At 46.3% G+C, this 25,661-nt stretch overlaps 1 protein-coding gene across 1 annotated transcript in view; it reads right to left on the reverse strand.

The window, feature by feature from the left end:
- The window catches only part of LOC144685676 (sodium-dependent phosphate transport protein 2C-like), a 267,701-nt gene that overhangs the window by 171,327 nt on the left and 70,713 nt on the right, over positions 1-25,661 (reverse strand). The window contains exons 3-5 of the mRNA XM_078550457.1: positions 10,190-10,309; positions 9,974-10,102; positions 9,457-9,600 (exon numbers count right to left, since the gene is read on the reverse strand). Coding sequence (XP_078406583.1) covers positions 9,457-9,600; positions 9,974-10,102; positions 10,190-10,309 — 393 coding nt within the window. The remainder of the gene's footprint in view (positions 1-9,456; positions 9,601-9,973; positions 10,103-10,189; positions 10,310-25,661) is intronic.

The raw sequence follows: 25,661 nt of genomic DNA on the forward strand, positions 1-25,661 counted from the left end.
TTATGAGGGTTTCTGCCTCAATTTCCAAAAGGAGTAGTGACCAGGCAATCTCTAGTTGCTGTGGCAGCTGCACATCTTCAGCTGCTCCAGGAAGCATGTCTGTATCTGGCTCCGCATCGCGCTCCTCCAGCTCCCCCATTTCTGGTGCTAAATCACCTCCAGGGTGAAGGGTCAGTCCTTGCTGGAGAGCAAAGTTGTGCAATGCACAACACACTACTACACTCTTCAAAACTCTCACAGGTGAGTACTGCAAAGAGTCCTCTGACATATCCAGCTGACAAAAACATGACTTTAAAATCCCTATTATCCTCTCCAGCACCCTGACTCATTGCTAGGTGCACACGGTTGTATCACTCCTGTGCTTCGTTGCTGGTCCTCTGAAATGGTGTCATTAGCCCTTTCTCAATGGGCATCCTTTAGCACCCAGTAGCCATCCTGTAATTCCTGGTGATGTTCCCATGATCCGGTATAACTTTGAGTTTGTCAGGATGAATCAGTCATGGGCACTTCCCTGGTTGTTTGCATTTACATTGAAGATCTTTGTTTGGGCATCACGCACTATAAACACATTCAACAAACGGAACCCCTTCCTGCTGATGAAGGAAACAGCCTTATCGATTGGCACCTTCAATGGAATGTGCATTCCATCGACAGCCCCAATCACTTTCGGGAAACCTGCAATCTTATCGAATGCAAGGGACCTCTCCTTCATCCACACAGGGGCCATGTTGAAATTAATAAATTCTGAAGCCCTACAAAAACTTACCTCAGTTACCTGGGGAATGCAGGCCCTCATAGCGTTCTGGGAACTGTTACTCAGCTCCATGTTGAAATGACCCACCTGAATTTCTTTGCAATGCTGTGATGAGTTTCATTGCCACTGTTAAGGCAGTGCAGCATTCTGAGCTAGGCTTCAAGTTATCCTTCAACATTTCACAGAGGTGTCCCATCGCTTCCTTGCTAAAACATAGCTCCCTGGCACACAACTTCTCTGACATCATTTCAAATGACATCCTCTGCCTGTATACTCCTCTGGGCTGGGTCATTGATCTTCTTCCTTACAGCAAGCGGCCGTGTTGCCTGACTCTCCTCTGAGGGCCCCTGTGCCTGCATTGAGCCCTCACTATAAGTACTTTGGTTGTAACAAGCAAAGAACAAGTTGGGAGGTGCCAGGGATGAGCATGTCTCCAGATCAGGGTTGGATTCCACACTAGATAAATAGATAAATGCGAGGTAATGCATTTTGGAAGGTCTAATACAGATAGGAATTATACAGTAAATGGCAGAACCCTTAAGCGCATCGACGGGCAGAGGGATCTGGGTGTACAGGTCCACAGGTCACTGAAAGTGGCAACGCAGGTGGATAAGGTAATCAGGAAGGCATATGGCATGCTTGCCTTCATCGGCAGGGGTATTGAGTATAAAAGCTGGGAAGTCATGCTGCAGCTGTATAGAACCTTGGTTAAGCCACACTTGGAATATTGCGTGCAATTCTGGTCACCACATTACCAGAAGGATATGGAGGCATTGGAGAGGGTGCAGAGGAGGTTTACCAGGATGCTCCCTGGTCTGGAGGTTATTAGCTATGAGGAGAGGTTGGAAAAACTCAGATTGTTCTCACTAGAGCGACGGAGATTGAGAGGCGACTTGATAGAAGTTTACAAAATTATGAGTGGCATGGACAGAGTAGATAGTCAGAAGCTTTTTCCCAGGGTGGAAGAGTCAATTACTAGGGGACATAGATTTAAGGTGAGAGGAGAAAACCTTAGAGGAGATGTGCGGGGCAAGTTTTTTACGCAGAGGGTAGTGAGTGTCTGGAATTCGCTGCCAGAGGAGGTGGTGGAAGCAGGTACGATAGTGGTGTTTAAGAGGCAGCTTGACAAATACATGAATATGGTGGGAATAGAGGGATATGGACCCCCGAAGTGCAAAATGTTTTAGTTTGACAGGCAGTATGATCGGCACAGGCTTGGAGGGCCAAAGGGCCTGTTCCTGTGCTGTACTTTTCTTTGTTCTTTGTTCTAGATTCTGGAACACCTGTGAAAGTGATAGCTCACAGGTGGCTTGCATATGTCATTTTAAATATTACAAGTTTATAAAGCATTCAAAATAGCCAAATTACATAATAGACTTGGAACAGTAAATTATAAAATGCTGCAGAACTCCTTATCACATATATCAAATTTACTTTTCAAGAAACTTCTAAAGATCAACATTGCATTAAAGAGACTCTTAAAACTTAAATACACATGCTGCATTAAAATGCATTGTTACCACATATATCAAAAAATTACTTTAGCTGAAGCTTATTAAAGAGAGCTGTAAAACTAAAACCCACCTTGCTACATGTGGAAGTACTTCTCAAAGGTATAAACCCCAGAATTGCAGGAAAAAATTGAAAAAAATTAACATTTATATCTTTTTTACACATTCTATACAGTTACATATAGTTGAACATCTCTTAAACATAAAAAATATTTTTCACCCACCTTCACAATCTCTGATACAGCTGCTACCTTTATTCACTGCTGCTAGACCATGAGTGAAAAGGTGTAAAGAAAAGCATGTAAATATTTTCGTTGCTTGGGGGTATCCAGCTGAAGTTTGTGCTAATGTCCTTCTTTAAATGGCCTTTAAACTATTGATGACAGCCAGACAGCGCAAAGAGCCGGTAAGGAAGTTGAAATGCAGCGCAAATTTACGACGCATGCGTTAGGGTTTCCGCAGGGTCCTGACGCACAACTCTCAGGTACGCTGGAATGATGTTGCTGGATTCTGAAATCAAGAGCCAATCACTTGGACATGGGACCCTGGCTGAGAGAGGAATTCCCAGCCATGATCTAATCAAGTTACAACTGGAATACACCAGCCAAGACCATATTTTGGTCACTGGGCAGTTGGAGAGAAAGAGGGTCATGTGACAAGCCAACCCTTTGTGTGCTTAAGTAACTTTCTTTTCTGCAGAACAACACAAGTAAATAAAATGCTGAAGGAGCAAAATCCCTATGTGGGTCTCTCGGTCTCTTCCTCCATACAACTTCCAACTTTTGAACCCTGCTCACTATTTTTGACTCTGTGCGCCACAGGCAGTGATTTTAAAAAAGAACTTGATCCGAAGAACAGGTAAATCATCCATCTACATCTTTAAATCAGCTTGCACCAATTAGAAGGACCACCAAGTTTAGCCTGAAGCCAGCCAAGTCACCAACCTTCAAGGACCGTACACCCTTTAACTTTACTGAACTTTAAATTGTTTAATCTGTCCTCTCACTCAGGTGTGTGTGTGTGTGAGCGTGTGTGTCTGTGCGCGCGTGCGTGTGTGTGCGCGCGTGCGCGTGTGTGTGCGTGCGTGCGTGTGTGTGTGTGTGAGCGTGTGTGTGCGCGCATGTGCATGTGTGTGTGTGCGCGCGCGCGTGTGTGTGCGTGTGTGTGTGTGTGTGTGCGCGTGTGTGTGCATGAGCGTGTGTGGGTGTGTGCGTGCATGGGTGTGTGTGGGGGGGGTTGGAATCATCCCAGGTTTGCACTAAGTGCGGTAGCTGCCGGGAAAAACGATGTTTTACCCATTGGCCACAATGGCGGCTTTTCACACTGTATCGCCCCGATCTTGCCTCATTAATTATGCAGTCCTGAGAAACGCTGTTTCCATGGCGGGCGGGCCCCCATTCGTCCGCCACACCATTACCTCGCCGCTTCATCACGCTGGGCGCCATATTTAAAGTGCAGCCGTGCGCACACCTCTCAGTGCTTCCAGCCCAGGACTGCTGCACGAAGACATGGCCCCGAAAGGCAAGAAGACTGCAGACCCCAGGTTTAATTACATGTCCCTAGAGTGTCTTTTGAACACTGTGGAGGCTCACCGTGATGTGCTCTACACCCGCTCTGGCCGCAGGATGGGCAGCAACATCACCAATCCGGCTTGGGAGGTGGTGGCATTGGAGGGGTCAGCGCCAACGCCCTTCAAAACAGGACAGCCACCCAGTGCCACAAGAGGATGAATGATGATCTCTGTTCCACCAGGGTAAGTCTCTCTTTTCATCACTCTCAACCCACACACTCACAGACCCATCACACACCCACAGGGATCTCACTCACAGCCAGCTCAAGGGACATCACCATTCACTCTCTCACACTCACTGTCATTGTCCTCATCCTGTCCATGGGACCACTCACCACCCACAGAGGCCAGGCACACTTATCATCTGGCCTGGCAGGCATCCTGCTTACACTTTCTTGATCTCTATTCATGCAGGACAAGCTGGCACACAACAAGAGGGAGAGGTCACAGACCGGTGGAGGAATGCCTGAAATCAAGGTCATCATGGACTTTGAAAACAGAGCCATCCAGCTGGCCGGCGAGGATCTCGGCCGGTCCTGTGCTGATGGTGAGGTCGGTGCTGCTCTACCAAGTGAAGATCCAGCAGTGCAACATCCATCAGGCAACCATGCTGTGAGTGATGTGTCCTCTTTCACAGGCCACTGCCATGCACCAATTATCTCCCCTTGCTTCCGCAGGCACATCTGGGAAACAGCTGACGGAGTCCACAACCCAGGGTCTCCAATCGAGCCCCAAAGAAGGTTCTGAAGAGGAATCTGGAGGCACCCTCATTGAAGTCCCGTCACAGCGCTCGCCCAGGACCTCCACCAGCACAGAGACACACACCGTGGCGGGACCTAGCTTTAGAGTAGCCTCAAGATCACAATCTGGGGGAGACGGTGGTGTAGTGACAATGTCACTAGACTAGTAATACAGAGGCCCAGGCTAATTCTTTGGGGGCCCTGGTTCAAATCCCACCACAACAGCTGGTGGAATTTGAATTCAATTAATAAGTCTGGAATATAAAGCTGGTCTCAGTCATAGAGACCATGAAACTATCATCGATTGTTGTAAAAACCCATCTGGTCCACTATGTCCTTTAGGGAAGGAAATCTGCCGTCCTTACCTGGTCTGGCCTACATGTGACTCCAGACCCATAGCAATGTGGTTGACTCTGAAATGGCCTAGCAAGCCACTCAGTTCAAGGGCAATTAGGGATGGGCAACAAATGCTGGCCTTGTCAGTGATGCCCACATCTCATGAAAAAATCTTTTTAAATCACACTTTCTGATCCACAGCAGGCGGAGGCAGGGACTTCCCATGTCCCCAGCACTCAGAGGACTGCTGGAGGCCAGAAATCTGTTGAGTTCAAGTCAGATGATGAGCCTCTGGACTCAGTCATGTCACAGTAGCTGGAGCTGCAAAGGCAAGCTCAGGAACATCAGGAAGGGATGTCTGCTGCATTCCTCAGATTGCAAGGCACGATGGAGGAGTCTGTCCGTCTTCAGGCTGAGGTGATAGCACTGGCATTGCACTGAGATCAGCACTGGCAGGATGGCGGCCACCATGGAGACCTTGTTCGAGGATGTCACTGCTGCACTGCTGCGTGGGCTGAACTCCATCGCTGATGCCATAATTGGCCTCCAACAGTGTCAACACAAGAGGGATGTGGGGCAGCCTGATCTCACTCCAGCTACCCCTTCTCCAGAAGGAGTCAGCCAGGGGCTCTCGGGCACCCATAGGGAGAGGGATCAGCAGGTGCACGCTCCGGGGCCATCCGCCCAGGTGACTCTGAGAGTGACCAGCAATTCCGAATCCCCTCTTCCTGTGACCTCAGCAGCTCCAGTTCCACAGGCCGAGGAGGATGCCACTGCCACACAGCAGGACCCCGAAAGCAGGCCGGGGCCCTCCAAGTCTCGACCATCCAGAGGACACCCGCCAAGGTCATCACAGACAGGGCGTCACAGTCAGCAGGCTGCCTCCCCCTCCACTGTGGATGTCCGGGGACCAAGATGTAGCGGCAGGGTCAGGAAAGTTAAGAAGATGTAGTTGCACAGCCTGGGCATAGGTGTTAATCACATGTACATAATGTGCAATATTGTAGAGTTCCGTCATTCTCTCTGTGTGCTCTCAGCACCTTTAAGGTGGGGCTGGCCCCCATCTCTTCAGCATCAGTGACCAGTGACGCTGTGCTCCTGAAGGGCTCAGGTCCTGAAGGCTGACAAGGGATCAGGTGCATTGAAAGTTTCATGGCTGCGTCTCTATGATATGACCCTGATCACAGAGTGCAAGTGAGCTGCCCTCAGCCAGACAGGAGTCAGACATTCACAGAGGTTATGTGAAGAGCTATGGAGTGTCCTCACTGCATGTCGTCATCATCCTCCTGCGATCAAGCAACTATTAGGGCCTCCACTGTATCTCCACAATAGCAGCATTCTCACAGAGGGTATTGGTGATGCCAGAAGCCAGACTGGAGTCAAATGATCACAATTGCGATGTGAGGATCTGTGGTGCCTCCTCACTTTATGTCGTCATCGTCCTCCACAAATCTAGCAGCTATGAGGGCCTCCCGAATGTGCCTGCCTCCTCTGGCCAGTGTGAGGGCCTCGTCGCCGTCATCGATGCCTCTGAGGACCTCCTCACCCTCATCCCTGTCGGCATCCGCATCGGAGGAGGTGTGCAGCTCCTCCATCTCCTCCTCAGCCAGCTTCTCTCCCCGTTGCAGCGCCAGGTTGTAAAGGGCGCAGCAGAAGACGACGATGCGTGACACCCTCTGCGGACTGTATTGCAGGTTTGTGCCAGACCGCTCCAGGCACTGGAACCACATCTTCAGCATCCCGATGGCCTGCTCAAACAAGCTGCAAGCTGCTGCATGAGCCTCATTACAGCGTCGCTCTGCTGCAGCCTGAGGCTGCCACACGGATGTCATCAGCCACAGCCTCTGTGGGTAGTCCTTGTCCCCAAGGAGCCAACCCTGCAGCCTCTGCAGACCCTGGAAGATGTCAGGGATCTGCGAGAGACTTAGGATGTAGGAGTCATGGACGATCCCTGGGAATTCTGCGCAGACCTGCAGGATGCGTTTATGGTGGTCGCACACCAGCTGCATATTCAGCGAGTGGAAGCTCTTGCAGTTGACCCCTTGCTGCGATGGAGATCTGAGCACCACGTGAGAGCAGTTGATTCCACCCTGCACCTGTGGGAAACCCAAAAATCTAATCACTCTTGCATCCTGGCTGTCCTGGTCCCGGGTGAAATGCACAAAGTTGTGAGCCCTCGTGAAGATGGCACCCATGACCTCATAGATGCATTTATGGGTGGAGGCTTGTGATATCCCACAGAGGTCACCTGTGGAGCCCTGAAAGGAGCCACTGGCATAGAAATTAAGCGCCGCTGTCACTTTCACAGCTACTGGCAGTGGATGCCCTCCATGTCTCCATGGCGCCAAATCCTTAGATATGCGCAGTGTTTGGCGACACTAGTTCTCAGTCATCTGCAGGAATGAAAGGCGGCAGCTATAGACCCTGGGTCAAATGGCACTGACCAGCGACAGTTCGCTGTGGATCTTCAGCGGCGTGTGCAGGAGGCCCAGCTACCCCTTCTTCCTGAGGGTGCTGCTCCCCCCTCTGCACAGCCAGGCACGTCCATCGCTCTCTCTTCCTTCATCTCCGCTCTCTGTGGCCACCAGGCATACAGCTAGGTCACCAGGGTCTATGATCCTGATATACTCCTACTGCAGGATGAAAGAGAGAGATGCGTTGGTTAGCTTTGGGTGTACTAAGAACTTCTCGTGGTTAAATCTGAAGGCCCCTTAACGCATCGCAGAGTGTGCTGGCCGCCACTTGGATGGCCAGAGCTTAGTGCGCTGCATGGCTGCTCGAAACTCCGTCCCGCTCCACCTGACCGATTGGCAGCAGCTTTGCCCATCAGACTGCACACTGTGCTCTCAGCTCAGGCGCAGGCATTCTCCTAATCCACACTGCAAGGCTGCACTGTTAGCTTGAACCATGGGGGAGACTGGTCCAAACCGGGATGCTGACATTGTAAGGGGCTGTGAGCACCTCCAGCGGTGACTGCTCCATGGCGAGCTTTAGCAAGGAGATTGTACAATGTGCCCAATCGTCCAACTGTTCTGCAGTCCACTAAAATGCTCATTAGTGCAGTCTGTGCCCAAGGGGTGAAAAGCTCTGGAGCACTTTGTGGCACTTTCATGCCTCTGCGTTGCTTGAGTGGGCAGATAAACTAGAGACCCGACTCCAATCATATCAATGTGGCTGTGCCTGACTGTCTCAGCTGCACAGGAATGGTCACTTTATACAAGGTTTCCCTGATGTGTGACCGCTTCCCTCTCCCTACCCGCACGTGCTTGTGCGCTACCGTCAACCACAGGGCAGCTATTGCACCCCCCCACCAACGCGCACCCACCTTGTCCCAATAGGTGACCCTTGCGAGTGCTCCGCAACGTTACTGTGCACTCACCTCCGAGTTCCCCTCAAAATGCAGCCCACCAAGTGCACGCCTTCTCTATGCTGTTGTGAAACACGTCAGTGTGCGATCACGCTGATGTAATCGGACGATCCAGTGTGGGGGGATGATTCTGGTGGGTTGGCTTTATAATAATATTGTAATGATTGTAAATTAAACCACTTCTTACTGTTATGGCGATCATGTGACTGTATAGACCAACCAGCTCTAAGCGTGAGGAATCTTAGGGTCAGAGCTTTTTAGTCTCAGTCTTGGAACAAGCATGTAGTGTCCTCTGAAGTCTGTTAATAATGTTTACTGTTTCTTACAAGAAACCCTTGCTGCACTCTCCAAGTTTATTGTAGATATACAGATGTATTAAAATGATGTTCCTGATGTCCAATGGTGTGAAACACGGCCCGCCATTGACAGGCTGAGCGGACAATTGCAAACTGGTTTCACGACGTTGTGAAGCTGAATTTTGGCCTTCTCGTCATATTGTCCGCTCATGCTGCTAAGCACACCTGGCGTGAGCGGGCACAGAAAATTCCACTCAGAGCGTTTTTTATTTACCTTTTTTAGACCAGGTTAAGTACAGTAAAAAGTACCCTCTTTTCTTTTTTAAACTGAAGAAAACCTGTCTGTGTGTGTCTTTTATGGTCACAGCACATAAACAGTTAAACACTCACTGAATTGGCAAACACGTCCTTTTTAAAAAAAAACTGGTGTAGCCAAATGATTGTACGACTAGCATTCATGCCCCAGAGCAAAACTATCACAATAAATACCTCTGAGAATTGGGGATTATTTATACAAAGTTAAACCTCAAATCGATTAACTCAATGGGTGGAGCCCATGGTAGGAGATTAAACAGTGGTGGGGCGTGGGTGCTTCTACTTTGCCGACTGATTGCCTTCCAGGCTGAATGACTTGTTTTAATACCTGCTTCTTACAATCGAATAAATCAGAGCAAATAAAGACAAGTAAATATACTCGTGGGATTAGCTCTGTCCTGTTTAGCACTCCAGTTTGGCCAGAAACAGTGAGAAACACAGTACGTCCTGTGAGAACTCAGCACAGCCCTATATCCCACACAATAGTAGGAGAGCTTGTCTAACAGGCAGAGTGTTCAATGTGTGAGTGGAACTCGATGTACTTGATGTGCACATGAATGTACTTACACCCCGAGGAGACCATGCTGACCACAATGGATGAGGATGTGCTGGAACTCTGCACCAGGATCGTCACCAAGACCCCCAGCATCAGGCCAGCAATGGGGTTGGCCAGAATTGTGTTATCACCAAATAAGTCACCAGCCACTTTCCCTAAAGAAAAATGGTGACAATTTATATAAACAAATATATAGACATAACAACAACAGCAATAACCAACATTTAAATAACCCCTTTAACACAGAAAAACAGCCAAAGAAGCTTCAAAGGTGCATTATCAAACAAAATTTAATCTCACTGTGTATAAAATAACTATGCGTAAAATAACTTGAGTGTAGGATCACTGAAATAGATGGCAGACAATACTGTTAGATTGGCCAGAGACAGATGGGGTGCACACCAATCCCTTTACTCTCCAATACGCCACCATTCAAATTTTGAAACTACTTGAAATAAATTATCAGTTAGTTTGATAATGTTAATGTGGTTTCTAGTAAGCATTCATTCAATGCTCTAAACCTCTTACCTCCAACCAGTTGAAATGCAGAACTTAGGACATCAAGAGAACAAACAAAGAAATAGAGGAGGGCAATAAGGAGGATGCCCATCACAATCCCTTTCAGAACATGCTTCATCTTCCCAGCTGGATCCAATTCTGTGAAAGAACAAAACCAACATGGTGTCCAGGGCCGAAGGGTGAGACTTGTTCTTTAAACTTGTAAATGGCATTAAGCTTATTTACCGCTCCACTTGGGTCCATGACTCTGAATCTGAGGCAGAGCCCAGGGATCTTCCTCTTCATCCTCCTCCTGTACCCCATCATCCTTTGATTGAAGAGCGTTAGCTACTGTTATCACATTCTCTGTTATAAAGCAGAGATAGAAGTGTTATTTATTCTGGACAAAACAAAAGATATGTTTAGACACAAACGAGATACTTGTACAGGAGTGGAGGATTGGGTAGAGAAAGTGCAAATGTAAAATGTCAGGTCTGACAGAGGAGAGGGAAGATTGATTTGACCTCATCCATCCTTTCCTGTCTGTGCTGGCTTTTAGTCTGTCTGCCTGTTCCCACCCCATGGCCCTCCCATGGTTTAAAAATGTAAGAAGTGGGAGCAGGAGTAGACCATTCTTCCCCTTGAGCCTTCTCTGCCATGCAATATGACCATGGCTGATCTTCAGCCTCAACTGCACTTTCCTGCTCACTTGATTCCCAGAGATCAAAAATCAAAGTCTTGAATATATTCAATAAGGAAGCACCCATAACCCTCTGGGGTAGAGAATTCCAAAGATTCACAACCCTCTGAGTGAAGAAATTTCTCCTCATCTCAGTCTTAAATCATCCACCCCTTATCCTGAGACTGCATCCCTGTGTTTTAGATTCCCCAACCAGCAGAAACAATCTCTCAGTGTTTATTCTATCGAACCCTTCAGAATCTTTTATGTTTCAAAGTGATCATCTCTCATTCTTCTAAATTCCAGAGAGAATAGGCCTAATTTAAACACCCACTCATCATAGGACAACTCTCTCACCCCAGGAACCAATCCAGCAAACCTTCACTATTCCGCCTCCAATACAAACATATCCTTCTTTCAATATGAAGAACAAATCTGCACACAGTACTCCAGGTCTGGTCTCACTAAAGCCCTGTACAATTGTGGCAAGATTTCTTTATTTTTGTACTCTAATCCCCTTGCAAAAAAGGTCAGTAAGTATTTGCCTTCCTAATTGTTTGCTGTACTTCCATGCTAACTCTCTGCATTCCTTGTACGAGTACACTCGAGTCTTTCTGAGCATCAACATTTAAAAGTACCACCTTTTTAAAAAATTACTCTGTTATCCTAATCTTACTACCAAAGTGAATAACTTCATACTCCCCAACACTACACTCTATCTGCCCCAACACTGTTCCTGCGGCAGTCCACCTAGCTACAGTCTGCCAACTTGAAAATGTCCTGGTTATCTGCTTTCCCTCCTCTAATCAATCCTCCATCTACGCTAAAATATTACTCCCAACTCTATGAGCCCTTATTTTGCATAATAACTTTTTGTCTGACATCATATCGAATGTCTTTTGCAAATCCAAGTGTACTACATCCACTGGTTCTTCTTTATCTACCCACTGAGTTACATTCTCAATAAACTAATAGATTTGTTGAACGGAGTTTCTCTTTCATAAAACCGTGTTGACTTTGTCTGATCATACTATGGTTTTCTAAGCGTATTGTTAAGACTTCCTTAATAATAGATACCAGTATTTTTCCAATGACTGATGTCAAGCTAACTAGCCTGTAGTTCGCTGTTTTCTCTCTTGCTCTTTTCTGAATAGCAATTATATTTGCTAACTTCAAAAACACTGGGCCTACTCTAGAATTATGGGAATTTTGGAAAATCATAACCAGTGCATCCACTATCTCAACAGCTACTTCTTTTAGACCCCTAGGACCATTGAGCCCTGGGATTTGTCAGCTTTTAGCCCCTCAAATTTCTCCTATCCTTTTTCTCTGCTGATATCAATTAAGTTTCTTATTCTTATTTGTACCTTCTTGCCCTTTATTAATGTAATTTGTGTCTTCTACTATGAAGACAGACACAAAATTTTTGTTCAACGTCTCTGCCATTTCTTCATTTTCCATGATAATCTCTCCTCTTTCTGCTGCTAAGGGACCAATGTTTGCTTTAGCTACTCTCCTCCTTTTTATATACTCGCAAAAGCTCTCAGAATCTGTTTTATTGTTCTTGGCTAGTTTACTTTCATATTCTATTTTTCCCTTTTTAATCACCTTTTTGGTAGCCCTTTGCTGGTTTCTACAACACTCCCAATCCTTAGGCTTACTACTATTTTTTGTAACATTAGAAGCCTTTTCTTTGAATTTAATACTATCCTTAACTTTTCTAGTAAAGCCACAGGTAGATCATTCTTGCCGAGCTTTTGTTTTTTTTAGTGGTTTGCATTTTGTTGAATTGTTTGAATTGTTTTTTTAAATGTTTCCTATTGTTTATTTACTACTTGTGTTGCTTCCAAACTTACTGAGCAGTATTTTTAGGTCGGTGTGCGGGCGTGATTGGTGGGCCTGGGAGCAGCAAGGGAATGAACCGCCGCCTGTGATCGGCCCCCGATCGCAATTTCACACTGGCTGGCCAGTTAACGGCCAGCCAGCGTGAAGTGCATGCTGAAATGCTCAGTGCTGCCGGGGTGGGGGCGGGCAGGCGCTGACGTAAGCGCGGGTGTGAGCGGGGCGGCGGGGTGGGGGGGGGCGCTGAATGAAAGCTCCCTGAAGGCAGAGAGCTGACTCCGGGAGCAGAAGAATTTAAATCCAATAAATAAAGATTGTAAAATCCGGGAAAAAATGTCCACGCATCAGAATCAGTCACCTCAACATATACACGCTGAAAATTCTGTCCATACATTTTTATTTATTTTTACTTAATAACGGAAACCTCATCCTGCCCTTGGATGAAGTTTCATCCAAAATGCAAAGTTCACCTGGCAGATTTGCCCATCCGCCAACTATAAGGTTGGACAGACCATGAAAAATTGGGGACAATTACAACTTTACTATGTATTATGATCACTATTTCCCAGTGGATTTACTATGAACATACTAATTAAACCTGCCTCATTGCACAATAATAGATCTAAAGAAGCTTTATCCCAGTTGGTTCCATAACATACTGTTCTAGGAAACTGCCATGAAATTTTCTACAGACTTGTAAGAACTTAAGAAATAGGGGCAGGAGTAGGCCTTATGGCCCCTTGTATCTGCTCTGCTGTTGAATAAGATCATAGCTGATCTGATTGTGTCTTTAAATCCACTTTTCCTGCCTGCCCCCCATAGGCCTTGACTCCCTTGTGGGTCAAAAATCTACCTAACGCAGCCTTGAATATATTCAATGACCCACTGCTCTCTGGAGAAGAGAATTCCAAAGACTAATGACCCTCTGAGAGAGGAAATGCCTCCTCATCTCTGCCTTAAATGAAAGGTCCCTTATTTTTAAACTGTTCGCCATGTTCTAGCTTCCCCCCATGAGGAGAAACGTCCTCCCAGTATCCACTCTGTCAAGTCCCTTAGAATTTTATATGCTTCAATAAGATCACCTCTCATTCTTCGAAACTCCAATGAATACAGCCTTTCTCATAAGAAATCCCTTCACACAGGAATCAACCTAGTGAACCTTCTTTGAACTGCCTCCAATTCAAGTATATCCCTCTTTAAGTAATGGCATGCCCAGTAAAGATGTCGGGCAGAATTGTCCCAGATTTGCAGGTCGCAGGCGTGAAAAATGACATTTTATCCGCCGGCCGCAATGGCGGGTTTTCACACCGTATCGTCCACATGCTGTCTTGCTGACAGGCAGTCGCTGAATCACTCGCCAGGCTGTTACCTCACCATTTCCTCACTCTGGGTGCCATATCTAAACTGCAGCCGTGCACACAGTTCTCCATGCTGGCAGCCCAGTGAAGACATGGCCCTGAAAGCCAAGAGGAGTTCAGTGACCCATCACTCGAATGCCTTTTGGAGGCCCCCTGTGATATTCTCCACCCTCACCACTCCAGCTTGGAGGCAGAGGCAGTGGTGGTCAGTGCCAATGCTGCATAGAAGAGGTTGGCCATCCAGTCAGAAAGAGGATGAATGATCTCATCCATGCTTCCAGGGTATGGCAACCATCTCATCATTCTAAACTCACACACTCACAAGCCCATCACACATTCTCTGGCATCTCACTCACTGCCAGCTCAAGGGACATCACCACTCACTCTCTCACACTCACTCTCACATCTCCATCTGGCCTCATCTCCTCTGGAGACTGTCTCCTTAGCCCTCACCCTCTTGAGGCCATTTGCACAGAACAACATGTGCCCCCACACTCATCCTGGGATACCCCCCTTCCCCAGTACAGCCCTCGTCCTGTAGCCTCTTCCCTTGCCTGAGGCCAATTCTCCCCCATCCCCAAGCCAGCCCCAGCCCTGCAGCCATTGAAAAGCCTCCTCCACCTTATGGTTGGTCTGGTAGGTAGAGACCTGCCTGTGAGCCCCCCTAAATGTGGTGCTGCCTACAGAGCCTGGCGCTGATGACTGCAAGTGTTGATTGAAGCAAGATAGGCAAACAAACCTCGAAGTCCCGAGCGAAGTGCAGCCCGCCCGGTGCATGTTGCTTATGTACAGTTATGAAACACATTGGCGTGCGATCACACTGATGTGCCCGGTTATCCAGAACGAGGAGGTGATTCCAGTGAGCAGGGGTTATATTCTACTGAGGGGTCGCTTTGCTCGTGAACCAGTTGCATGCTTATCTGTGGGTGGGTAAGTCGATAACAATATACTGCAGACGCAGAGACCAATATGAAATGAAGCACATGCTATTTATTTACACAGACAACAGAGCATTAACATGATGTGTGCTTCTCCAACCAGACCTTATTCTAGACTAACATGAACATTGTAGCCCGGCTACACAGCTATTGGGTCGTACAGTCATGTGGTCAATCTGCTCACAGTCTCCTAGAGGTGTATTATACCACAGATTACCACATCCCTCCCCCTTTACTTGAAAGTACATTTTACAATATATTAACGATTTACATAAATAAACTATTTACAAATTCAGTCTCTCAGGAGGCTTTATCAGACGTGTCGACCGTCGTAGTTCTATGACATCAGATGGTTTATCTGATGCCTCCCTCTCAGGAGTTATCTGTCCACTAGGTTCCTCAGTAGGAAACAGTAAGTTTGCCTCTTCGATTCTCTCAGGCTCAACAGGTCCTACAGGTATTTCAAAGCAAGAGGAGTTCCCTCTACCTGTGGCATGGACTCCGATGAGAATATTTGGTGCATCTTTTCTTGTGGATCTGTTTCCCTTTTTCTGAGGTGATCTACATGTCTCCTGGTTATCCGACCTCCAACTGATATGTGGTAGGACAGGGGACCTGTCACTGCACTGATTTCACCTGATAGCCATTTGGCCCCATCTCCAAAGTTCTTTGCAAAAACTGCTTCTCTTACATTGAAATTTCTTTCACGACTGTGCTAATTGTGTTCATTTTTCTGGGCCTCCTGACTTTTCTCTACCCTCCCCCCTAAATTAGTCATGAGACTCAAACGTGTCCTGAGAGATCTCTTCATTAATAACTCTGCGGGGGCAATACCGGTCGTGTGTGGCGTGGTCCTCCTATAGCTGAGCAGGAAACATGATAATTTAGTTGCTATAGAGTCTCCATCTAGTTTATTCATTCTGGCCTTGAAGGCCTGGACTGCCCTTTTGGCCAACCCATCGGGTGCAGGGTGGTACGGCGAGGTCTTAACATGTGTTATGCCATTGAGACTTGTTAATCTTTGGAATTCGCCGCTGGTGAATGCCGTTCCATTATCAGACACTATTATCTCTGGTAAACCGTGTATCACAAAACTCTGATGCAATCTGTCTATGGTGGCGGCAGATGTGGGTTATCTTACCTCGTATACATCCATCCATTTGGAATGAGCATCGATAAGTAAGAGGAACGTTATTCCCAGAAAAGGCCCCTTGCACTCAAAATGGAGGCAGACCCATGGCCTTCCTGGCCATTCCCAGGGATGCAGTGAAGCAGAAGGAGGCAATTTCTGCACCTGTTGGCACTGCATGCAGCTCTTGACCATGTTTTCGATGTCAGTGTCCATCCCTGGCCACCATAAGTAGCTGCGTACCAACATTTTCATTCTAGAAATGCTGGGGTGAGCGCTATGCAATTCTATCAATAATGGTTGTTTTCCTCTGGGAGGCACAATGACTCTCGTTCCCCACAGTAAAATGCCATCCAGGCAGGTGAGCTCGTATCTCCTGTTAAAATAGGGCTTTGTTTCGTCCGACTTTGGCTCGTCAGATCATCTCTGCAAGACTTGTTCCCTGACGTGAGATAAAACTGGATCGCAGTCTGTCCATTCTCTGATCTGTTTGACATTGACTGGTGATGAATCCAGAAAGTTTCATAACAAGACAAGCTCTTGAGGGGTGGGGTCATTCACATTGCTGTCCTTCAGGGGAAATCGACTCAGCATTGGCAACCTGGCTTCCTGGCCTGTGGATAAATGTATATTGGGAAGCAGCTAGAATCAGTGCCCACCTTTGGATGTGTGCCAAGGCGATTGTGGGTATTGCCTTATTTTTGCCGAACAAGCCTAGTAGTGGCTTGTGGTTGGATACAACGGTAAAGTGATGACCATGGATGTATTGGTGGAATTTATTAATGCCAAATACAATGGATAAGCCTCTTTCCCTATTTGTGAGTATCTTCGTTCTGCAACACTGAGTTTTCTTGAGACGTAGCCAATGGGCTGTTTGGAGCCATCTGCCATCCAGTGGGAGAGTACTGCCCCTACTGAATGTAGTAACTGCTTTACTGCCATAAAAGCCTGTTGTTGTGGGGCTTTCCAAGTCTACCTGTGGTTTTTCTTGAGTAACTCGTATAATGGAGCCAGTACTGTCGATAAATTTGGGAGAAAACAACCATAGTAGTTAACCATTCCCAAGAAGGACTTGAGTTCTGTGGCATTTTTTGGGGCTGGCACCTCACGAATAGTTCTCATCTTATCTTCTACTGGGTGGAGGCCCAGTGAGTTGACTTATGACCCTGGTAAATCCCTTCTTTTGCTTGGAAGATATATTTTTCTCTTTTCAAGCTCCGGCTTATGAGAAACGCTTCAATACCTCTTCCAAGTTAGCCAGGTGTTCTTCATCAGTTAGTCCTGTTACTTGGACATCACCGAGATAAACCACCACATGGGGTAGACCTTGGAGTAAATTTTCCATAGCCCATTGGAAAATGGCACAAACCGATGAGACTCCGAAGGGTAACCTGGTATACTGGTGTGTAGATAGTCATAAAATCCCGGGAGGCCTTTTCTAGTTCGACTTGCATGTCGAGTTTCGTATTTGCGGTTCCCCTTGCCAGGAATATAATTCATCAATTTTCGGTATGGGATGCTTGTCCAGTCTGGCCACTTTGTTAATGGTCAACTTGTAATCCCCACATATTGCACATTCTGGTCAGGCTTTAGTACTGGAACTATGGGCGCTGCCCATTCGGAAAATTGTACAGGTTGTAAGACTCCCAACCTTTCCAGCCTGTCCAATTCAATATCCACTTTTTCTAGTAATGCATAGGGGACTGGCCTCACCTTCAAATATTTGGGCATTGTTCCAGGATCCATGTGGATTTTAGCCTCTGAATCTTCCCGAGCTCTTCCCTGAACACAGGGGCTTATTTCTGTAATAATTCCTGCAGATTTTTCGTTCTGAGTTGAAAAATCTCAGTCCACTCCAACTTTATTTCCTTAAGCCAGTTCCAACTAACTAGAGTTGGACCCTCCCCTGCTATAACTATCAGGGGTAAATTAACAGACTGGCTTCTATATTGTACTGGAACCTTGCAAAATCCTTTCACTCATATGTCATCGCCAGTATATGTCTTTAATTTAGCATCTGAGTTTTCCAGTTTTAGTGAGTAGCCTCCTCCGTTCAGATACTTAAACGTATGTTCCCCTATAACTGTTGTGGATGCTCTTGTATCCACCTCCATTCGAATGGGTTTTCTGTTGACTTCCACTATCACGTAGATTGGGTCTGTTTTACCCATTTTAAGTTGTGTAGCGAGTAAATATCTGGCTCTGTTTCTTCTGGTTCCTCCATTATATAAATTTCACGACTTCTGCCTTTTTGTTTGAAATTTTGTCTCAATCTGTCTTTGCAATATCGCAAAATGTGCCCATTGAGATGGCAGTAGAAACACTTGGTTCTTTTAAATTGAGGTTTGCTTGCAGGCTGTCTGGTTCCATTTCTGCTATTATTAATGTAGTTTCCATCTGTTAACCCATTGTTTTTTGCTGGTCTGTTAATGGTGGCTGTTTCCCACCTTTCCACGCCATTTCTAGCCGGTGCCTCCCTCCCGACAGGAAGGACGACATTTTGTGCTCCCTTGATTGCTTCTGAATCCCTGACTGCGTCTCCATTGCGAGCACCAACTCCAGCGCCTTGCTGAAGTCTAAATTTGTTTCTGACAACAGCCTTTTTTGAATCCCACATACTAATCAATCTCTTAACATGCCGATCTCGACATCCTGAACTCACAGTGCTCTCTGTCAGTTGTTTCAAGGCTACTACATAGCAAGCGACTGTCTCTCCAGGGATGCGGCACCTTGAATTAAATTTAAAACGCTGTGTTATTACCGAGGGTTTCGGCTAAAAGTGGCTTTTCACAAGATTCACCAACTCATCAAAGCTCTTGGAATCTGGAGCGTTAGGTGCCGTTAGACTATGAATTAGGCCGTACGTTTTACTGCCACATGTAGACAAGAGGATCGCTGGCCTCTTCTCCTCCCCTGATATGTCATTGGCCAAAAAGAAGAATGTGAGGCGTTCAATATAATGTGACCAGTCATCGGTGGTCTGATCAAACAGTTTAATACGGCCAAATTGTGGCACACTGGAGGGAGATAACTTTGATGACTCTGGTGAGGGCTGTACTTACAATCACCTGCAGGGCACAGCTGATTCACTATAGTTGAGTTTTCACAGCTTTCCTTGGTGTTGTTTACTGGTCATGTTTTGCCTCATCACCAGTTGTTATATTCTACTATGTGGTTGCTTTGTTCATGAACCTGTTGCACACTTATCTGTCCCTGCAGACGCAGAGGCCAATATGAAATGAAGCACATATTATTTTATTTACACAGGCAACAGAGCACTAATATGATGTGTGCTTCTCCAACTAGACCCTACCCTAGACTAACATTAACATGGTAGCCCGCGCTATGCAGCTATTGGGTCTTACAGTCATGTGGTCAATCTGCTCACATCCTTTTAAAGGTGTATTACAGCTCAGATTACCACAGCAGGGCTTATAATGAGATGCTAAAGTATTGAAATGAGGTTTCCGATGTGCGGTGACGGAGAAACACGACCCGTCATTGACGGGTGGAGCGGACGATCACAAACTGGGTTCACAACCATGTAAAACCAATTTTGCCTTCTTGCCAAATTGTCTGCTCATGCTGCCAAACATGCCCCCTGCCAACTGGTGCAGAAAATTCTGCCCATCGTATTCCTAACTTTCAGCATACAGACTCCAAACAATGTGGACTCTTTGAAATTAACTTTAAAAAGTAGACAACGTACTGTAAAGATGGCAACCAAGGCTCAGGTACGTTTTCTGATTTCTGCACAAAGAAATTACTCAGATCTCTGGAAAGCTCTTAAAATATAAATGCCCCTGGGTGGAAGGCATTCAAAATGTGAAACCACTTGTCATTCACCAGGTATTTACTACAACTCAAAATAATAGCACCTGCACACTCCCCCACAAACTCGGTCTCTACAAGCTCAACATTTAACAAAGAGAGCAGACTCAGAAGTTAAAAGATCACGAAAAGGGGCGAGACTGAGATAAACACAGTAAATTGTAGTACACATAGGAATTATTCTAAATTAAGAAATAATTAAAATAAATGAGTAAATACTGTAGTAAATGCTTTATATAAAGTATAAGGTATGTCAGTGCAGCTCAGCCACGTAGAATGTGCATCTTGCGGGATGTGGGAAGTTGTGCAGGCACAAAGTGCCCTTGATGGCTACATCTGCAGGAAGTGTCACCAGCTGCAGAAACTTAAGCCCTGAGTTGTTGAGCTTTAGCGGTGACTGGAGTCACTGTGGTACATCCACAAGGCTGAGGATTACGTGGACAGCACGTTTAGAGAGGTGGTAATACCACAGCTAACAAGTACACAGGCAGAGAGGGAATGGGTGACCACCAGAGTATCTAAGAGAAACAGGCAGGTAATGCAGGAATCCCTTGAGGCTATCCCACTGTCTAACCGCTTTTCCATTTTGGATACTGGTGAGCGAGATGGTTCCTCAGAGGACTGTAGCCAGAACCAAGTCCGTGGCATCACAGGTGGCTCAGCTGCACAGGAGGGGAGGAGGAAGAGTGAAAGTGCTATAATGGTAGGGGATTCCATAGTTAGGGGAGCAGACAGGCATTTCTGTGGCCGTAGACATGACTCCAGGATGATATGTTGCCTCCCTGGTGCCAGGGTCAAAGATGTCACAGAGTGGCTGCAGGACATTCTTTTGGGGGAGGGTGAACAGCCAAGGTCGTGGTCCACACGGGGACCAATGACATAGGTAGGAAAAGGGATGAGGCCCTGAAAGCAGATTTTAGGGAGTGAGGAAGGGAATTAAAAAGCAGGACCTCAAGAGCAGTAATCTCAGGATTACTCCCAGTGCCATGTGTGAGTGAGCATAAGAATAGGAAGATTGAGCAGTTCAACACATGCTGGACAATGGAGTAGGAGGGAGGGCTTTAGATTTCTGAGGCATTGGGATTGGTTCTGGGGCAGGTGGGACTTGTACAAGAAGGACGGGTTACACTGTAATAGGACTGGGACTAATGTTCTTGCAGGGAGGTTTGCTAGTGCTGTTGGGGAGGGTTTAAACTACATTCGCAGGGGGATGGGAACCTGAGGGGAAATTCAGAGTGAGAGGAGAGGAACTGGTAGTGGGGAGTAGTGAAGTATCAATTGATAATGAGGATATTTCAGAGAGTTGCATCAGGGTAGATAGAATACTTGGAGAGTTTGATAGAATTAGAGTAGACAATAGTAAATCATTAGATGAGGTCTGAATAATCAGGAAAGTAAAACAAATACCTAAATCAGGGTTAATGTGCATGTATGTGAATGCACAGAGTATGGTTAATGAGATTGGTGAAATACAGGCACAGATTGATAAATGGAATTATGATATTGTTGCTATAACAGAGACTGGCTCAAAGAAGGGCAAGACTGGGTGTTAAATATTCCTGGGTACAAGGTGTTTAAGAGACACAGGAAAGGAAAAAAAGAGAGGGGAGTGGCAATGTTGGTTAAAGTACTGGAGAGAGAGGATGTTCCGGGGAGTCAAGAAAAGAGTCTCTCTGGCTAGAGATAAGGAATGGGAAATGTGCAATATCATTGATTGGTGCAGTATATAGATCACCAACCAATGGAAGGGATGTAGAGAAACAAATTTGCAAAGAAATTATGAAGAGGCGCAAGAGTTATAGAGTAATCATAATAGGGGACTTCAGTTATCCAAGTATAGATTGGGTTAGGAATAGTATGAAGGGACAAGCGGGGGTTAGAGTTCCTGGAATGTGTCCAAGGTAATTTTCTGCAGCAGCATGTTTCCAGTCCAATGAGAGGACAGGCACTGTTGGACCTGGCTCTAGGGAATGAGTTACCCCAAGTGGATCAAATATCAGTGGGAAAGCCTCTAGGGGGCAGTGACCATTCTATCATAAGGTTTAGGTTAATCAGGGAAAAGGACAGAGAACAATCCAGGGCAGGAATAATTAATTGGGGGAAAGCCAACTTCGATTGGATGAGAATGCATCTGAGTCGAGTGAGTTGGAATCAAATGTTGGCAGAAAAGACAGTGGCTGAACAATGGGCCACCTTCAAAGCAAAAGTATTGCAAGAAATGTCAAGGTATATCACCTTGAAGGTAAAGGTAGGACAAATAAATCCAGAACGCCCGGGATGATGAGAGAGACAGAGGTGAAGGTGAAAAGGAAGAAGTGCACATACGGCAGATGTCAGGTAGAAAATACAATGGAGAATTGGGCTGAATATGGAAGGACCAAAGGGGAAGTGAAGAAACTAATAAGAAAAGTAAGGAGAGAGCATGAAAACCTGAGAGTATGTAAAGAGACTGGCAGCGAACATTAAAGGGAATCCCAAGGTCTTCTATAAGAATGTAAATAATAAAAGGGTGGTAAAAGAAAGAGTAGGGCCAATTAGGGACAAAAAAGGGGACTTGCATGTGGAGGCTGGAGAAATAGTGGAGGCGTTGAATGAGTACTTTGCATCTGTCTTTACAAAGGAAGGACTTGCTACCCAGGCTGAGGTGAGAGAGGAGGTAACTGCTACACTAGAAGAACTTACAATCAAGAGGAAGGATGTGTTGGAAAGTCTATCTTTACTTAAAATAGATAAGGTTCAAGGACAGAATCAATTTTACTAGAGCTAAGGAACAAAAAGCGTGTAGTTACATTGCTCAGTGTAGTCTATAGACTGCCAAATAGTGAGAAGGACGTAGAAGAAAAAATCTGCAGGGAAATTACAGAGAGATGCAAGCACTGTAGAATATTTATTATGGGTGACTTTAATTACCCAAATGTAGACTGGGTCAGTGGTAGTGAGGAGCAAAAGTTCCTAGATTGTGGTAGAGGTCGCGGGGTTGGAAGGTGGATTTAATCCAGTGAGAGTTGTCCAATCTGATCCAGTGGAGGGACATCAAATCTGATAATGTCCTATTTCCAGGTTCATTCTGCTGTATTGAGAATTTCTGGACCTGAGACATGCTGATTAATTGATTGACACTGGCATTAGCCTGATTCTAAGCAGCCATTTTGGGTAGCTTGCTGGTGGTAAAGAGTCAAAGTGGTGACACTAACAGTCCTTTTATGAAATCAATTCAGAATATGCTGGAAATACCCAGGGGCTATGGCAACAACTGCAGAGTGAGAAGCAGAGTTAAGAGAGTGAATGTTCCCGCACTCCTAATCAAATTTATGTTGAGGTTCATTGCAGAGTGTGGGAGGCTGTGGACAGAAAGGTTGAAGTGGGAATGGGTTGGAGAATGAAACTGACAAGTGACTGGAAGGTCGATGTATTTTGTTTTTTGTTTATGCATTTCTGGGATTTGGGCTTCACTGGCTGGGTCAGCATTTATTGTTCATCCCTAGTTGCCCTTGAGAAGGTGGTGGTGAGCTGCCTTCTTGAACTGCTGCAGTCCCTGTAGGTATACCCACAGTGCTGTTAGGATGGGAGTTCCAGGATTTTGACCCAGCAACAGTGAAGGAACGGCGATATATTTCCATGTCAGGATGGTGAGCGGCTTGGAGGTGGTGTTCCCATCTGTCTGCTCCCTTGTCCTTCCAGGTGATAGAGATTGTGGGTTTGGAAGGTGCTGTCAAAGGAGCCTTGGTGAGTTTCTGCAGTGCATCTTGTAGATGGTACACACTGCTGCTACTCTACGTCGGTGGTGGAGGGAGTGAATGTTTGTGGATGTGGTGCCAATCAAGCGGCCTGCTTTGTCCTGGATGGTGTCCAGCTTCTTGAGTTTTGTTGGAGCTGCACTCATCCAGGCAAGTGGGGAGTATTCCATCACACTCCTGACTTGGGATGAGGAATGAGGAACTTCAGTTATGTAGATAGATTGGAGAAGCTGGGACTGTTGTCCTTGGAGAAGAGAGGGCTGAGAGGAGATTTGATAGAGGTATTCAAAATCATGAGGGGCCTGGACAGAATAGGTAAGGAAAAACTGCTCCCATTGGTGGAAGGATCAAAAACTGGAGGACACAGATTTAAGGTAATTGGCAATAGAAGCAATGGAGTCATGAGGAAAACCTTTTCACACATTGAATGGTTAGGATCTGGAATGTGCTGTCTGAGAGTGCGTTGGAGGGAGGGTCAATTGAGGCATTCAAAAGGGAATTGGATTGTGATCTGCAAAGGAAGAATGTGCAGGGCTATGGGAAGAAGGTGGGGGAGGGGGACTAGGTGATTTGCTCATTCGGAGAGTTGGTGCAAATATAACTGTCTGAATGGCCTCCTTCTGCACTGTAACAATTCTGTGCTTCTGTGACTTGTGCCTTGTAGATGTTGGACAGGCTTTGGGGAGTCAGGAGGTGAGTTACTCATCGCAGGATTCTTAGCCTCTGACCTGCTCTTGTAGCTACAGTATTTATATGGCTAGTCCAGTTCAGTTTCTGGTCAATGGTAACCCCCAGGATGTTGATAGTGGGGTGAACACCACGGGATCTAACTCAAGGCCATGAAATAGAGGTTGGCTCCAGCAGGTTTTGTGATAACCAGCCTTGCTCTTGAGCGGAGCATGTGGGGAGTTGTACTTCTATCAAAGTGGCCCACTGAAAGAGTCCCACTCGAGCTGGATTTGTCACCCCCACGATCATTGCTGCCTTGGGCAAGGGAGAGTTCGTGACCCCAGTTGCTCGTCCCATGACCCCTGCAATATGTTTTGCGAACCACTCTCAATATGTCCTGCCACCCAGGTCCCTCTGTCCTTACACACTCTTTAGAACTGGGCCATGAAGTCTATGCAGCCTCTCCCTATCCCTTGTGCCAAAAGGCAGCACCTCACACTTCTCTGTATTAAATTCCATCTGCCACTTGTCTGCCCATTTTGCTGACCTATTTATGTCCTGTTGCAGTTGATTGGAATCGTCCTCACTGTTTGCCATTCTTCCAAGTTTGATATCATTGGCAAATTTGGAAATTTTCTCTGTATTCCAATATCCAAGTCATTTACATACATCAAAAAAAGCTGTGATCCTAGTACTGACCCTGGGAACACCAGTGTCTGCCATCCTCCAGCCTGAAAATTAGCGATCGACCACAACCCAAAGCTTTCCGTCCTCCAACCAATTTTTATTCATGCTGACGCTGACCCTACTATTCCATAAAACTCAGTTTTGTTAAGCGGCCTTTTATGTGGTCTAGCAGGTGGCCTAACAAGCCCCTCAGTTCAAAGGCAATTAGGGATGGGCAACAAATGCTGGCCTTGATGGTGACACCCATGAAAGAATGAAAAAACTTTGGTAAATACTTTTGTGGAGCCTCCTCCTCTGGTTATCCAATTCATTGTCTGCCACAATTCACAACAGGATGTGGCAGGACTGCAGAACTTTGATCTGATCGACTGATTGTGAGGTCGCTGAGCTGTGTCTGCACCATGCTGCTCCCCCTGTTTAGAATGCATGTCGACCCATGTTGTAGCTTCACCAGGTTGGCATCTCATTTTAGGTGTGTCCAGTGCTGCTGCTGACATGCCCTCCCCCACTCCTCATTGAACCAGGACTATTCTCAGACTATTGGTCTGATGGCAATGGTAGAATGTGCCAGGCCATGAGGTTATAGATTGTGTTTGAGTACAACTCTGCTGCTGCTGATGGCCCACAGTGCCTCATGGATGCTCAGTTTTGAGTTGCTGGATCTGATCTATCCCATTTAGCATGGTGGTAGTGCCACACAACAAAATGAATGATATCCTCAGTGTGAAATCAGGACTTTGACTCTAAGGACTGTGCAGTGTTCACTCCTACCAATTCTGTGATGGACAGATGCACCTTTGACAGGTCAAGTATTTTTTTCCCTCTTGTTGGTTCCATCACCACCTGCC

This window comes from Cetorhinus maximus, chromosome 10, assembly GCF_964194155.1.
Source record: "Cetorhinus maximus chromosome 10, sCetMax3.hap1.1, whole genome shotgun sequence".
NCBI classification, from domain to species: Eukaryota; Metazoa; Chordata; class Chondrichthyes; order Lamniformes; family Cetorhinidae; genus Cetorhinus; species Cetorhinus maximus.